The following is a 16,824-nucleotide window of genomic DNA, read 5'->3' on the forward strand; positions in this document are numbered from 1 at the left end:
GTGAATCAAAACAGTTATCAAAATGTAAGAATTCTGGTAACACTGCTCACTCAGAGTAACATTAATAATATTGCCTTGCCTTACAAGCTCAGCCTGTCAGTCAGTCATCAGGGCAGAGAAACCACCGTTGTGCCTGCTTGTCTAAGAGGAAGTGTAACGTCAACAGCACCGCGACCGCTTTCGGCTCGCTATTAATATCATATCGCAGCAAACGCTGTCTGCATGACTTCAACAAAACTACAGAGCTGACGACGTAGTTTACTCCGTCCACACCTGTCCGTGTGTGTGTGTGTGTGTGTGTGTGTGTGTGTGTGTGTGTGTGTGTGTCGGTCGGAGCTCTGCTCTCTGTCAGTATGCAGAGAGGACAGATAAGCTTGCGCTTACGCATTCAGACGCTTTTGGGACCGAAATTTGGCACTGAAAGATTAATAGTTTTTCGATACTCATAGGATCGGAGTATTTTTTCCGGTGTCATAAAAGTATTGATGTTCGGTTCGGTGCCCAGCCCTACAGTTTGCCTTTTACACTTCTTAAATCTGATTGCTAATGAAAAGTCAATATACAGCGTTGTATTAAAGTAAACCAATTCATTTCTAAACAAATACATGATGATCCGTTTGCACTGCTAAGCAACTGAAACTAGTAGATGGTGTTGTCTATGCTTGGAATTATTGAGACACGTTTCTCACATTTAGTCTCTTGTTGACACTAGAGAGGATAGCGATGAGAAGATTGGCTCTTCTAAGTGACCCGGATAGGCGTCCGCTCGCAAAAATTTTTTTTGCAGGGTGGTGGGGGAAGAACGGGCCCTACTCTCCCTCCGAATGGCTAGTACTCGTTGACTGCTCTGGTTGAGTTGGTTAGGTTTAGGGTAAGAATGTCAGGGCGAGCCAATCAGGGATGAGATCCCTAATGAATATTCATGAGTCTTCCTCTACCACCCTGTAAAAAAATATCGCCGTCTGCTCATCATCTTCTGCACATGTGCTCCATAATGTTTTACGCACAGCCACGCACGCACGCACACACACACACACACACACACACACACACACACACAAAATGCATGTTGCGCACACAGTAGCATTTGCAGCCTACACGTAAACAAACGAACAGGATCAACGGAGAAAGATTGTACCCGACTTAAACAAACAAACAAACGGCATGTTTCTAACAGTTGCGTGACCAGAGACGTAACAAACCCCGGGTAAATATTGGAGATGTATCTGAAAGATGGAGACAGCTTAGAGTCCAAAAGGACGCCGAGTTGGCTAATTTCCTCCTGAACAGGTAAGCATTAGCTTCAGGCTAAATAATCACGGCTACAAGGGACGGGCAATTTATGCTATGATTTTGTCATTTCAACATTTGTGTACTCCCATTGAATTATATAGCTAGAGTATCCGAGTTGGTTACTCGCAAAAACAATTGAGACACAGCTAGCTAGTAAAGTGATCCTGGCTAGTCCTGGCTAACGCCGCCATGCTAACCCTGCTAACTGCTAACGTCGGAGGACCAGGCAAGCAGCCCATGGCTGTTTACAACGTGTAGTTCAGCGGCCGGAGCCGACAACGGTGAGTTATTTTAAGCCACGAGAGGGGGGCTGTATATCGGGAAGAGAGGACTGTGAGTTTGCAGTGTGTTTAGCGATTGTTGCCGTAATTCAACGTCTGTCTGTTGGGTAGAGAGCTCCGCATGAGTATGGGCTTCTATGACTGTCAATATAGCCAGCATCTATCGTTAGCTACTCCACTGTGCTGTGAAGTAATGTCTGGCTATGCGAGACAAGCATCTAGCAACATTGTTGTGGATGCTGCGGTCTCAGCCTGGCAACCTCCGTGAACTTAAAGTCTGGGCAGGAGGGGGCGGGGGAGACGACTCTCTCCAGTATTTTGAATTTGTACTGCAGTAACGTTTTTAAACACTAGTTGTCAGAATTACATATTGGACCTTTAAGGTGGGCTGACCTTTAAGGTGGACCAGCTATTCTTATTTTAAGTAACAAGCTGCTCTTCCAAGTTCTTCTTTAGTGATCTCTACCTAACAGCAACCGACAACCACTAAGCTTAATGCAAATAATTGCGTGATGACGTCACTAATATGTGAATGAACAAATGACGATTTGCACCTAAGCACTCTAAACCCCAGGGAAAACCCTGTCCAGTGGAAATTTCTATTGCATCGCCATTCTAAAGTGCGGCCCTTCTGTTGCTACTGGGACAAAAAGAAGTAAAATGTATCAACAGGAAACTAAATAAAAACTAAAGCTGATGTCTTATGCATTAGCATAATTGACAAATGTTCAGCAATGTCAACTACACATTTTCACAGTTTCACAGCTGGTGTACTGAGCAGTACATTTATTATTATTATATTATTTTGAAAAACTAACGTATGGGCTACTTTCTGGAATTTAGATTTTAGCATTGATGCAGTACTGGTTATTATATACCCTGGATATCGCATATATCATCATCACTAGGTTGTGTGTTTGTGTGTGTGTCCATTAGGCTCTCACCATAGCAATTGTGTCCTCAGTCTCATGGGGAGAACGTTTCTGTGTCAAACTGCATGCGTGCGTCTGTGTGTCTTTTTGTCTAAGTGCCTCATGGTCTTACCATCCCGGCGGTGTCCTCATTGAGGGAGTGTTCGGTCTCTGTCGGCTGGGGGCTGAGGGCTGAGTCGCTGCTGCTTCTCACCAACAGGGGGGTGTCTGTAAAAAAGGACACACATACTGTATGTCATATGCGCAGGTAGCTTTGAGTGTTTTTTTTTCTATTGAGGCCTACTCTTACAGATTTGGGTGGACACCTAAAGATTTATGGCAATGTACTCTTCAAATATTCTTCTCTAACAAAGACACAAATCCACATCAACAACATTGTGTAAAGTTAAGATTAGTAACGTTACTGCCCGTCTACATGAGCATTTCACTATAGCTGTAGAAAAGTCATTTTGCAGCTGGGACAAGTTGAAAAGAATGTTTTAAGCGGGAACAGATGTGTGTTCATGAAGTAAGTCTGTATACACTGGAAAACTACTGACAATGTTTAAAGAAGATGTTATACAGCTTGTAAATCAACCACTTTTTCTCTTCTCTTTGTTTATTGGCGGTATCTGAAGGAGGAATTTGATGACATACCACAAAACACTACCTTAACATCAGTTGCGGAAAATAACTTGAATGTGTGACTTGCAACAATTTGAATAACCCCATATTATACCACATTTTTTCCCTTTTTTCAGTTTTAATCCACGTTAAATATGCTGTATTTTTTATTCTTTTCCCTTCCAGTTTCCTCAGTCAAAAACTTAAGGAACCTGGCTCTTTGTCAGTCCAACATAACACAGTGTGATCATCACTGCGAGAAAGTCATCATCCACACTACTTCAGAATCTACAGCCAATCTGTCTGACACAAGCACAATATGCATGCACACACACACACACACACACACACACACGCCTTAAAATTGCTAGTGCTATTTCGATGGAGTCACAGTTCAGCAAAATTCATGTCTAATAATAATCTTTTTGATGACAGATACAGAAAGATACAGACCCTAAGCTAGTCATGCCACACTACAGAGAGGAGTTGGTGTGCGTTTCTTTACGAGTGTCAAAGCACGATGAGGAAGAAAGAGCCGGGTTTTTTTTATGTTCTTAGGTTGACAAAATGAATTTCGACTCTGTCATTGCAATGAGCCTGGGACATCAGTGCAAGTCAAAGTGTGCCTTTAAACAAAAACAAGAACAGCCCGACAATTAGTGTAATCAACTACTAGGCTGTTTTTATGAGAACCCAATGCTTATCATAAAATGAGTAAAACACATGGAAACTACAGTACTTTGAGTACAAGAATATGCACAAATGAAAAGCACAAATGTAAGCAAATGGATGTGTATTCATGGGGGCAGCTGCAGGTTTAATACATGCTTTTCACAGCTACAGTATCTAGGACTTAAATGAGACCTATTATGCTTTTCTGTATATTCGGTCATATCTGGCTGACAATGTTAATTTCTCCCCAATTGCATATCACATTTCTGATGGAACATGGGCCAGCTGTGGCTCAGGTGGTCGCGCCATCAGTGTGTGAATGTGTGTCCGATGAGCAGGCGGCACCTTGTATGGCAGACTCGGCCACTAGTGTATGACTGTGTGTGAATGGTGAATGTTACTATGTAAAAGCGCTTTGAGTAGTCATTGAGATCGAGAAAAATACTAGACATGCAACATGTCTGGTTGTGTAGTTTTTGGTTTAGAAGCCTTTATTGGTGATTTCTTTTCACGGTATAAAGTCCTGCTATGTACTCAGTTTCAGTCAGACTGTACAGAGACAGCGACAGCAGAGCACAGATGCGGAAACGCTGACCAATAAGAGCAGACTTAACATTAAAGCAAGCATGTAACTATGTTCTAGTAGAGACACAAAATACAAATATGATCATGAAAACACTTATATAATAAGAGTTATTAAATAGAGTTAAGTAGTAGTATAAAATAGCTCTCCCTTAATATAAGGCAAATTTAAGGATTTTAGGATTTAGAAGATTTAAAACAAATGTTTAGATGTTTTTCTAAGGAGCCAACTCAAACTTTCTGAGTTAAAAAAACGTTGTGTTTAAATGTCAATGAGGATCTAATATACCAAGGCAGAATGTGAATTGTCGAACAGATGCCACAGTTAGGCACATGCACCATCTCTATGGAAACTCATGATGTACATCTACCATTTTTAGCTTGTTAAAAAGAAGAAAAAAAAGGGAACGATTTAGTGGTTTACTGGTGGGCATTAAGTAGAGGATAAAAGACAAAGGAAGATAGAAACAATGAGTAAGAAAGCATGAACCTAACATATTCACCATGGGAAGTGAATGAAACCTAAGGCTTTCATTACTACTTCTTTTAATCATCCAAACTCGTCAGACAGCACAGCCTGAGACATGTATGTGTGCATGCCCATATCTGTTGATTACATGTTATAGCAGTGTTATCAGAAAGCTCATTCCTGAATGTTGTTTATGAAGATGTGCGTGTGCACCGCTCCACGTGTTCATTAGGCCTGTTAGGAGCCGATCTGAAAGCTGGAGGGTGTGAGAAGTTAATGTATGATCCTTTCCTTTAATATCCCTTCAGTGAACACACTGGTGTTCATGCGTCTAAATGGCCAATAAGTGTCTAATTTGCAGATCTCGGTGTGCAAGTAAGTAACATATGATGGTGTCTCACTCTTCACATCTCATCAGCCCACTGCATAAAATCATCATTTAACTGAAGCTGATGGATGAAGCACGCCACACTATTGCCTGTTCTTCTGTAAGAGCTTGAAGAAATGGTAAGAAAACTCAACACTGCAGAGATAGCTATCCAAGTAAATAGCATTCATTACTGGAGGTATTATTATGATCCATGTGTGTTGCACTGCCAGTCCTCAAAACTAGCATCCCCATTCATAGGGCCCATAAATCCATATATACATTAAGAACATTGTCATGTTAGCCTCTATAGTTCCACTGGGAATAAAAAGGTTTTAGAGGGAACCTCTAAATGAGTGGACTACTCAGAACACATGCCAAATGATATTTGTAGGGTCATATATTGATTGTCACAAAATGGACCCTTGGTGCTCTTAAGACTGGCTGGGGGTATGGATTAGATTCAACCCCTAATCAATTCATCTCTTCAAAGAAAGGCAATGAAAGACGGATAAATGGATAGAGGACAAAGGATGTAAAAATGAGAAATGGATGAAGGAAATAGATAAAGAAAAAAGGGACTCAGAGGAAAAGATAATCAGTGAGATTCAAAGACAAGATGTACAAATATGGCTAGGTGCAAAATAAAAAGAATCAAGAACACAAAAATACTAAAATACTAAAACTGTTAAGAGAATAGTTAAAGAAGCATTTAAATAAAATTGAATGATATGCTGTTACATTTTGCTTCGCTGTAACACTTCACCTTCCCAGTTTTAGACTGAAGGAGATCTGTCAAGACACAAAGCCAGAAACTATGTGGTGAAAATGTCCCATTGTGACAATACAAGCTAACCATATCCAGTGGCACATTAAGATAGATAACAATGGCTGTCCAGGGACAAACAGTGATACTATTCTTTCCATATGCCTGGAGGCATTCCCAGATCAATAATGTTCTACTAGTTTGGCAAAATGTAATGTCAGTTTTAGATCACCTAGTAATCCCTACTACCCTGGTTCACTGCAGTCATAATACTATATAGAGCTAGACTAACAATATCCTATAGCACGCTATGGAGAGCAGGATATTGTCTTGTATTTGTGTTAGTGTAATATCAATATCAGCTAGTAGCTTGCATGTTGTCTTTTCCTGGTTTAAAGGCTGCATTACAGTTCAGTCATATATATTCTAAGAGTGTTGTATGTTCAAATATCAAACATACCGCAACATACTCGATCATGATTTTCTCAAAAAAGACGTGACTATCTTCTAAAAGCACATAAATAAAATGTCATCCCATTGTTGTGGTATAGGTAGGAAAAGCATAGGTGTTACTAATAATATTAACAATTGCTCCGTTCTATTAATGTTTCCCAGTAAGCCATGACAGTGTGACAGTGAGTCAGCAATGAACACAAGGACCCTGAAAGTGAAGCAGCTTAATGTAATTCAGCCATCATTAATATTTTTTTTTTTACATTTTCTCTGTGAAAAAGGCCTATTTCGGACTTTGTCAAAATCATGCAGCCCAACTAATGTATATATAATGTACAGTATTTGACAATTGACATCTCGACATCTCTGCATCCCCTTTCATTAAGCTTAAGATTTTAGGCATGATTACACTTTCAGCACTTTGTACCACTAGAAAAAACACTTTAATCGTTGGTCTTCCCTATTCCTTCTCATGCTGATCATGTATCCTAGCTAATCACTTCTCAGCTAGCTAATCACTTTGAATCTCATTTTGAGCAGTGGTGCTCGTTAACCTCGGTTTCTGACTCTGTTTGAGTACTTTATGGATTCAAGTATGAAATATCATGTGAGTGAAAAGTTAAAGTAATAATCTCGAAGATTTTCATTTGTATCAATGTCTGTAAGTCACTATCTATCACCGAATGAGGTAACACAATGGTCATTGAGCGTATGGCCCACTAATGAAAGCCCTTGGATACCCAGTATTACAAACTGAGTGTCTGGGGGCAACATTTCCAGGACAAACCACAAGTGGTGCACAGTTACCATCACCCAGCAGTGGTTGGGGTAGGCACAACAGACTTGCTTTTCAACTCACTTGTGTGTGAAGCACTGTACTTTAGATAGAGAAACACAGTGAGAAGCAGAAACAATGAGCAAAAGACAGAGAAAGAGACTTGACAGTGATAGAGAAACAAGTGGTTAGCGTCAGAGGCAAAACATAGGACAGTGATAGAGGCCTAAGTCTGACCTTCTCACACTGACAGTGATAGTCTCCAGAGCTCCGTTACCTCTAATCTAGCATGACAGTCACACATTACTACTAATCTCTGCTGACAGGCGACCATATTGAAACAGACTAAACTTCCTGTCTTAAAAGTGTCTGGATCATATAGCTAAGGGCTTCCAGGGTTTCCCCCAGCAGAAGTTGTTTAGCCCGGTGGCAAGTGTCTTATTTTCGGGCCGGATTGGGGCCAGTCACAGACTGATGGCAGCATTAATGTAGAGCCCAATAGTTTCTGTAATAACAGAATCATGGTTGGAATCGCAAAATTGAGAATTAAAAAAAGCTATAAGACAGACTCCAGTGGGCACTACATTAAGTCGGTGCTAAAAGCTAACTGGAGATTTTAAAATATAACTACGGCCACCTTAACTGTAGTTTTTAAAAAAGGTCTTAAAAAACATTAAAAAAATAATTCCCAGTGGCTTAGGCCCGGTGGGCCACCAGACTTGCAATACACTGGGGGAAACCCTGCCTTCACTCAGGAAGGTCATACAAGCTGAAATGTCAATTCTATCAAAACTAGTAGAATAGATTGCAAGATACATGATTTTTGCGGTAATATTTTTTGTATGTGAAATTACATCTAGTGCAAGAGGGAAATATGAATATTATTGCAATAAACTACTGCAAAAATTGGTGCTATGATATTTGATCCAGCGTGGGAGTCGTTGAGCTCAATAAACTGCTTGACAGCCTTCAAGACGACTGAGAAATGTCAATAGAATTATCAAAAACAACAAGAGTAAAGAAGCTTTCTGATGGAATCCAACTCACAATAGATGGATGAGCATTATCACACCTCATTTGGCACATTAATGACATTTTGAAAACAACCTTGACAGATTATGTTTAAATGTCAAGCATTTATCTGGATGAATGGTACAGACTGTGCAACAAAGCAGGTATAGAGTCCAACTAAAGGAAGTGGAATCTGTGATTAGCTGACAGCAGGAGGCAACTGGAAGTAATGCATAGGTTTTGGCGAACTGTAGGTACACACAATCCATCACCCACATGGTTTGTTATGTTAAGGCATTTGGACAAGTTACTGTGACAGCTCTAAGCCCTCTCACACTCACATGGACAGTACCTCTGCTGAACAGGCACTTGACTTGACATAATACAGAATGAGATGAAGGAAGGAAGAGAAAGAGAAACTAGGAGAGAGAGGAAGAAAGAAAAAGAGGTAAAGAGAGGGAGACAGAGAGAAAGAAAGGGTATTCAGACAGGTCTATTCCACGTAACAGTAAGCAGACAGACACCAGAGTTCGTTCTGCCGCCTGAAATTACACATGCACTTCCTGTCTTCTCTTTCATCGCCATCTAATTCTGCATCTCAGAGACAGTGCTGCCACATTTCAGCCGTCCTCATCTTGTTTTCATCACTGTCCTGCACAACATGCCCATCACATCCTGACCTTTATCTGCACTGGAATTCAAAGTTAACATAATTCTTATTGTCTCGGCTCTGCAACTACATGTAAGAAAATACTGTACCCAATAGGCCATTATGTGACGTCAAATGTGTACTTTATTCTTTCTTACTTTGTATGTTTCGAATTACAGATTATTCATTTTAGCCATCTATCCATCCCTCCAAAATTGTGTTTTGGGACTTCTCTACTATCCCTTCACCTATGTGGCCTATAGCAGTCAACCTCCACGTCAGTCCCAATGAACCTGTTTCTTGTCTAACATCAGTTGTGACATTGACCCGTTTATGCACTGACCCACAGGTTACACATAAAAGGTAAAATTAAAGGTTCCACAAAGGACTTTTTTTTTTCTTCGTAAAAGAGGAGTCCTTTGAGAAAGCATTTAGACCATGTGTCATTAAACCTTGGACGTACAAGAAGCAGAGCAGGATTTTTTTTGGCAAATATTCACCTACTTCTAAGGTGCATGGAGTGGGGAAAAACTCAGAAGAGTATTAAGAACAACTATATTGTTTTTATACTACAAGGGTCACTGGTGTGCCCCAGCCTGGTCAACAATGGGGGAAGTACTTGTATTACTTGGAGTATTTGGTCTCTGAGAGCCAGCAGACTTAGAGCGGTTGTGGTTGCCAGAGATAACATGGACTGTCTTGTCTTCATAGGCATAATACTTTGTCTAATTTGGACAAAATGTTGTGATTTAATGACAAATGCCAGAGCCAAACTGATGTTAAGGTCATTGCTTTTCCTCTAGAGAGCAGACAAATATAACTTAGAATGGTACATTCTGAGTTATAATGTAGTGTTATAGCCATGGTACAAGCTTGTACATGGCTGTCCATGGTACAAGCTGTGACAAATATCTTCTTGCTTGTACAATTTGTAAAACTCTTATGTGTAATATTTTTAAAGTGCATGCAAAGCATGTAGCAATTAAGAACAACCACCAAATATCAACATGTAAATCCCTCAGATCTCAAAATGTACAGTACATTCCACTAATTAACCCTGACAAAGCACACCTGTGAAGTGAAAACCATTTCAGGTGACTACCTCATGAAGCTCATTGAAAGAACACCAAGGGTTTGCAGCGCTATCAAAAAAGCAAAGGGTGGCTACTTTGAGGAATCTAAAATATAAGACATGTTTTCAGTTATTTCACACTTTTTTGTTAAGTACATAATTTCATATGTGTTCATTCATAGTTTTGATGCCTTCAGTGAGAATCTACAATGTAAATAGTCATGAAAATAAAATGAAACACATTGAATGAGAAGGTGTGTCCAAACTTTTGGCCTGTACTGTAGCTGTGAATTGTCAAATATCATGTCTAACAAATGTTGATCTGCAAATATAAAGATTTCCTTTGATTTGATTTTAGGGTCATGGGCTTCTCCACTGAGAAGTGAAATGTCACGTGTCAAGGTTGGAGCAGGGAATACCAAGATAAGTTAACAACATTTAAAAAAGACTCACTGGACTTTAAGGCTGAGGAATTGACTTCAATCTCTCCCCCTGCGATCGGCTGGAAGACGGAGAGCTCGGATTGGTAGTCAGGGCTGGGTGCTAGCCTTGTGCTAGCCACACCCCTCTGCTGGGCTTCCTGCTCCTCATACACCGCCATCAGCTAAAGAGAAAAAAACACACACACAATGTAGCTGGTTATTCTTTTAATTTCTTCTAAAATTCCCATCCATTATGAATGCAGTAGCTGATCAGAGTGGAACAGCAGGAATTATGTTCAAAGATTCATATAGAGCTCTATTCACAGTCACTACGGGTTTTCTATTTGCTGCACCCTACTCGCTCCCCACTCACACTGAGAGAAAAGCCACTCCAATTCACTCCATTTGCTGCAATTTACTTCATTATACAGTACAATGCAAAGCAAGATTTAGAGGTAACGTAGATGCATACAATGTCAAGGAAAAAATGCTAACAGAAGCCACCAGATTCAGATCAACCCTGAGCACACAACCGGAGACAGACGTGTCTTACCTACTTAAAAATGTTAAAACTTGAGCCATATTTTGCAGCTATCCACAGGTGTATGATGACAGTTAGAAAATAGAAAGGACAACTTTTTTGACTTTTAGGGACCAAGACAAATACTGCAATATGTTGGTCGCATTTCTTTAAATGAAACTAGAAAAAGGCACAGCATTGTAAAATCCTGAATGGCTTTGTTTGTACATGTACACTATTTCTGAGTTACCTTGTGGATGAGGACGCTATAGAGGACATCCAAGGAGCCCAGCATTCCTGTGACAGAGTGTGTGTCTACTGTTTAACAAATGCCTCCATTCGTGTCTCCACTCCGCGTGTGTGTGTGTGGGTGTGTGTGTGTGTGTGTGACACTGCTAGCTCTAACTCTGTTATATAGTGGAATCCGTGTCTATTGAGTATTGCACTGAGTCTGCGTTTAGCCGAGCACAGGGCTTGTCAACACTGTGTTCTAGGGGCCTCCACGCAAAACCTGAATAGACCTGTGATGTGTGTTTGCGTGTGTATGCGTGTTCTGTTCCGTGTCTATAGTGGCCAAGAGTAAAGAAAGGGGACTTTGCCAGTAAAGCCAGAGGCTTCCTGCTACACTGGAACCCACAAGTGTGCAACATACTCTCCCACTCAAATGGACATGAGCATACTCATGCATGCTACAAACAGGCACAAACCATACAGAAGTGAGTCACTGCACTGTGATTTGCTGGCTGGCTCTTTTGCACAAGACAGCAAAAAAAACAGTGAAGCCAACATTATGAAAATGTAATTCTTAAGTGCAAAGTGATGCCAACATTTCAGACTAAAAGCTTACGCAGGTGCTAGTACAGAAAGGTCCAGCGACGGCATTTTTTTTTTTTCAAGGCCAACCTGACGATCAAAGCAGATTTTCACTGCAAGTTTCTTTATCTGGTTTTCGATAAATCAGGAACCGGAAAAAACACAACAAAAGCTCCTGCTCTTTCTCTAGCTTGTTCTATTAAAAAAAAAAAAAAAGTAATTTTCCAGGCACTTATGTTACTTCATGCCCCTGCAAGCCCTGTGGCACTTGTGGCTGTGGGGAACTGAGTTTTGAGGCACTTATTTTTTAAGGCTTCTCCTTGATCTGCTGTGGCTTCGATTGTACCTCATTTGTCTGTCATTTTGGACAAAAAGTACCAAAAGTACCAGCAACTACCAAATTAAATTGTAAATGCAAAAGCTCCATAGCAATACTGAAGCCTTTTTTTCAAAGTACACAAGCATTTTTAAGTGTGTATGTCTGCATGTAGATATATAGTTTATATGTGCCCTTTCTTTCCAGCATAACCTCACCAGGCAGAGAGCAGAATAATATAAAGTTATACAATATCTCACCTTTCTTATTCACTGCCCATCCATATCACACAAACTATTCAGCACAACTGATGTCGCTCGGCCTCGCACACATTCTTGTTCTGTCACGGTCCCCTTTTCCATCTAACACGCATCGTTCTCATCATCTAGCGCTACCTTCCCTCAAACTCTTCTTTTTGATTTGCCTTCTAACTTGCTTGATCTTTACGGCCATCTTATTTTCTCTACACTCATGTCCTACCCCTCTTCTGTCTCAGCACTTGATTAACACATTTCTGTCATGAGTATAAAACCTTTGTTTTGGTATTTTGATATGCTTAATTAGCATTTGTCACTTTTCGGTCAAGCTGCTTTGGTGCAAACCTTTAAGAAGTACAGTGGGGCAAAAAAGTATTTAGTCAGCTACCAATTGTGCAAGTTCTCCCACTTAAAAAGATGAGAGGCCTGTAATTTTCATCATAGGTACACTTCAACTATGAGAGACAAAATGAGAAAAAGAAATCCAGAAAATCACATTGTAGGATTTTTAATGAATTAATTGGTAAATTCCTCTGTAAAATACGTATTTGGTCACCTACAAACAAGCAAGATTTCTGGCTTTCACAGACCTGTAACTTTTTCTTTAAGAGGCTCCTCTGTCCTCCACTCGTTACCTGTATTAATGGCACCTGTTTGAACTTGTTATCAGTATAAAAGACACCTGTCCACAACCTCAAACAGTCACACTCCAAACTCCACTATGGCCAAGACCAAAGAGCTGTCAAAGGACACCAGAAACAAAATTGTAGACCTGCACCAGGCTGGGAATCTGCAATAGGTAAGCAGCTTGGTGTGAAGAAATCAACTGTGGGAGCAATTATTAGAAAATGGAAGACATACAAGACCACTCATAATCTCCCTCGATCTGGGGTTCCACGCAAGATCTCACCCCGTGGGGGTCAAAATGATCACAAGAACGGTGAGCAAAAATCCCAGAACCACACGGGGGGACCTAGTGAATGACCTGCAGAGATTTGGGACCAAAGTAACAAAGGCTACCAACAGTAACACACTACGCCGCCAGCGACTCAAATCCTGCAGTGCCAGACGTGTCCCCCTGCTTAAGCCAGTACATGTCCAGGCCCGTCTGAAGTTTGCTAGAGAGCATTTGGATGATCCAGAAGAGGATTGGGAGAATGTCATATGGTCGGATGATACCAAAATAGAACTTTTTGGTAAAAACTCAACTGGTCGTTTTTGGAGGCGAAAGAATGCTGAGTTGTATCCAAAGAACACCATACCTACTGTGAAGCATGGGGGTGGAAACATCATGCTTTGGGGCTGTTTTTCTGCAAAGGGACCAGGACGACTGATCCGTGTAAAGGAAAGAATGAATAAGGCCATGTATCGTGAGATTTTGAGGGAAAACGTCCTTCCATCAGCAATGGCATTGAAGATGAAACGTGGCTGGGTCTTTCAGCATGACAATGATCCCAAACACACCGCCCGGGCAACAGGAGTGGCTTCGTAAGAAGCATTTCCAGGTCCTGGAGTGGCCTAGCCAGTCTCTAGATCTCAACCCCATAGAAAATCTTTGGAGGGAGTTGAAAGTCCGTGTTGCCCAGTGACAGCCCCAAAACATCACTGCTCTAGAGGAGATCTGCATGGAGGAATGGGCCAAAATACCAGCAACAGTGTGTGAAAACCTTGTGAAGACTTACAGAAAACGTTTGACCTCTGTCACTGCCAACAAAGGGTATATAACAAAGTATTGAGATTAACTTTTGTTATTGACCAAATACTTATTTTCCACCATAATTTACAAATAAATTCATTAAAAATCCTACAATGTGATTTTCTGGATTTTTTATTTATTTTTTTCTCATTTTGTCTCTCATAGTTGAAGTGTATCTATGATGAGAATTACAGGCCTCTCTTGTCTTTTTAAGTGGGAGAACTTGCACAATTGGTGGCTGACTAAATACCTTTTTGGCCCACTGTACTGTCCAGCAGCTACCTGAATGGATGGCGAAAAAAGGCAGACCAGAAAAAGAGAGATGGGTAGATGAGAGAATTCACAAATTTAATAAAAAAGAGCTTACATTCTTATCCAGTTTGAGTAAATATGTCTTTTCAAGAGAGTAGAACAAGACTAATAGCTTCCCGATGAACACACATAGAGGGGTGGCAGAGATTCTTAAAAAAGAACATCTAAAAGAATGACAGGAAGAAAAATGGGTAGACAAATTCAACATAGCTTTGCTGAGTCTCTTTAAAAAGCAGAGGTGGAAAGAAAGGAAAGCCAGCCAGACAATGAGAGATTAGGACTTTGCCACTGTTCTCTTCGACAGGGGACTCAAAGATCTGCCAAACAAAATGACACTGCATCCTGAGCATAAGAGTGAGAGAGGGTGAGAGAGACAGAAAGGTGAGACTGCATGCTCTCCATGCAGAAAGCACAGACAGAAAAAGAGAGAAATGGCCATTGGAAATGTGACAGATTGAAGCAGAGAGAGAATTGTAATGACAAATGAGGGGGACTGACAGGTGTGCTGTACTGTAAAAACCTTTGGGATGTCAGGAGTATGAGCAAAAAGCAAACCTGAAGCTTGGGATTGTTGGAGATTGTCGCTGTGTCAAGTGTGAATGCAATGATGTGACCATTTTCAGCGAAATTAAACTTCTTTTTTTTCTTCTCAAAACTAGTGCTGCATTGTGAGCTTACGAGATGTTTCCATACACACCAGATGTTTTTCAGCCTTTAAGTTAAACGTTACTTTTAGTAACCAAGCACTGGGGGCGACCTCTAGCTCACCAGGTAGAGTGTGCGCCCCATGTAGGCTGAGGCCTTGGCAGTTGCCCGGGTCCAAATTGGACCCACGGCCCTTTGCTATATGTTGTTCCTCCTCTCTCTCCCCTTTCCTGTCTTCAAGCTATCCTGTTGATTAAAGGTGATAAAAAGCCCCCAAAATAATCTTTAAAGTAACCAAGCACTGCTACTGGTGTGTGTCTCCGTCATGCTATTATATGTAACATTTAACCTTCTCATCAGCTATCCTGTCAACAACCTCGACAGACTCAAAGACAAAGATGCTGGTAACTTCAAATTTCTATCTTTTTTTTTTTTTTTATTTCAGCTTCCTGTCAAAACACAGATTTTACTTTGATCGTGTTGCTGACAACCTCAAAAAGAAAATACTTGAGCTCAAAAATGCATCTAAGCAAGGAATGAGTCTTCATTTTGTCTTCATTTGGGTGTGGAGATGCAAAACAACAACCCATTATGGCACAAACCATATGAAAGTGTGTTTCGTTGTGATTATTTGTTCAAGTAAAAAAAAAAATCCCCCTCCTACTGTTAGGAGAGGTCAGATGTCAGGTTCCATCACAAATGACAATGCCATAGCCAGTTGAGTTCGAGCTTTAGGACACTAACAGTAAAGATGGCAGCCTTGGGGTTAACCGCAGCTTGTTAAGATGTCCATACTCACAAAACCAGTCCATTAACAAAATGTTGTACAATGAATTTATTATGCTGGTAACTTTCCTTGGATTATATTTTATTGACAAATTACAGAAATGTTAATGACCCACTTTAGCTTGTCAGCTGTACAATAATTTAGCTTAGTTCAGCTTTAATTAAAAGTGCACACAGAAAACTAGGGGCTAAATGTTAAAACTAGCTAAACCTTTCCCCCAAGGTTACTTCTAAGCTCTCTCTCCACTCCCTATATCCGTTACTGTGTGGTCAATACAAGGTTCACACAGGTTACTTAGGACAAGTGGAGGCTAGTGGGAGGTAATGTGTGTGTGTGTGTGTGTGTGTGTGTGTGTGTGTGTGTGTGTGTGTGTGTGTGTGTGTGTGTGTGTGTGTGTGTGTGTGTGTGTGTGTGTGTGTGTGTGTGTGTGTGTGTCTACCTGACATCTTGGATAAATCAAAGGCCTGACCAAACAAGCCAAAACCTAACCAAACACGTCCACCCAGACACCAATTTTTGTGAATTGGAAGTCTCAAAGTCTTAGCCACATTCATCTTAAAGGACAAATCCGGCGCTAAATGAACCTATGGGTTAATAACACGTGTACAGAGTCGACCGTTCTCTGGGATATATAGGGTTTTCATGCTAATGGAATGTGACCAGTTTTATCGCAAACCGCTAATTACCTTATAAAGCTAGTCGTCGGGGCACAGGTAAAGTAAAAAGAAATCGTTATTTCTATACCACTAGCAAGGCTCAAAATAGCACCACACTTCCACGGGAGCATAATGAGGGTCCCTACATGTAAACCAAAGCATTGACAACTTTGTAAGTGTACAGACGAACGCCATGCTTGAGCTGTTACTGGTTACACGTCGTTCGTCGTTCGACTGGTCGTGACTGTTTCCCCAAGATGGTGCCTGCCTGTATACGCGAACGGTACAGTCTTTCTAAACTATCTTTTTAATAAAGTCCTCAATGCTTCGGTTTACATGTAGGGACCCTCATTATGCTCCCGTGGAAGTGTGGTGCTATGTTGAGCCTTGTTAGTGGTATAGAAATAGCGATTTCTTTTTACTTTACCTGTGCCCCGACGACTAGCTTTATTATTTATTATTATTATTAGCGGTT

General features: G+C 40.7%; 1 protein-coding gene across 4 annotated transcripts in view; it reads right to left on the bottom strand.

The window, feature by feature from the left end:
* pard3bb (par-3 family cell polarity regulator beta b) overlaps positions 1-16,824 on the bottom strand; it is a 248,643-nt gene that overhangs the window by 178,369 nt on the left and 53,450 nt on the right. For 3 of the 4 annotated variants that reach the window (XM_039817957.1, XM_039817956.1, XM_039817958.1), the window contains exons 3-4: positions 10,379-10,529; positions 2,619-2,713 (exon numbers count right to left, since the gene is read on the bottom strand). In XM_039817957.1, coding sequence (XP_039673891.1) covers positions 2,619-2,713; positions 10,379-10,529 — 246 coding nt within the window. Of the gene's footprint in view, positions 1-2,618; positions 2,714-10,378; positions 10,530-11,117; positions 11,289-16,824 lie in introns of those variants that run through there. The other variant, XM_039817959.1, reaches the window with a different exon arrangement.

This window comes from Perca fluviatilis, chromosome 12 (assembly GCF_010015445.1).
Source record: "Perca fluviatilis chromosome 12, GENO_Pfluv_1.0, whole genome shotgun sequence".
NCBI lineage: Eukaryota > Metazoa > Chordata > Actinopteri > Perciformes > Percidae > Perca > Perca fluviatilis.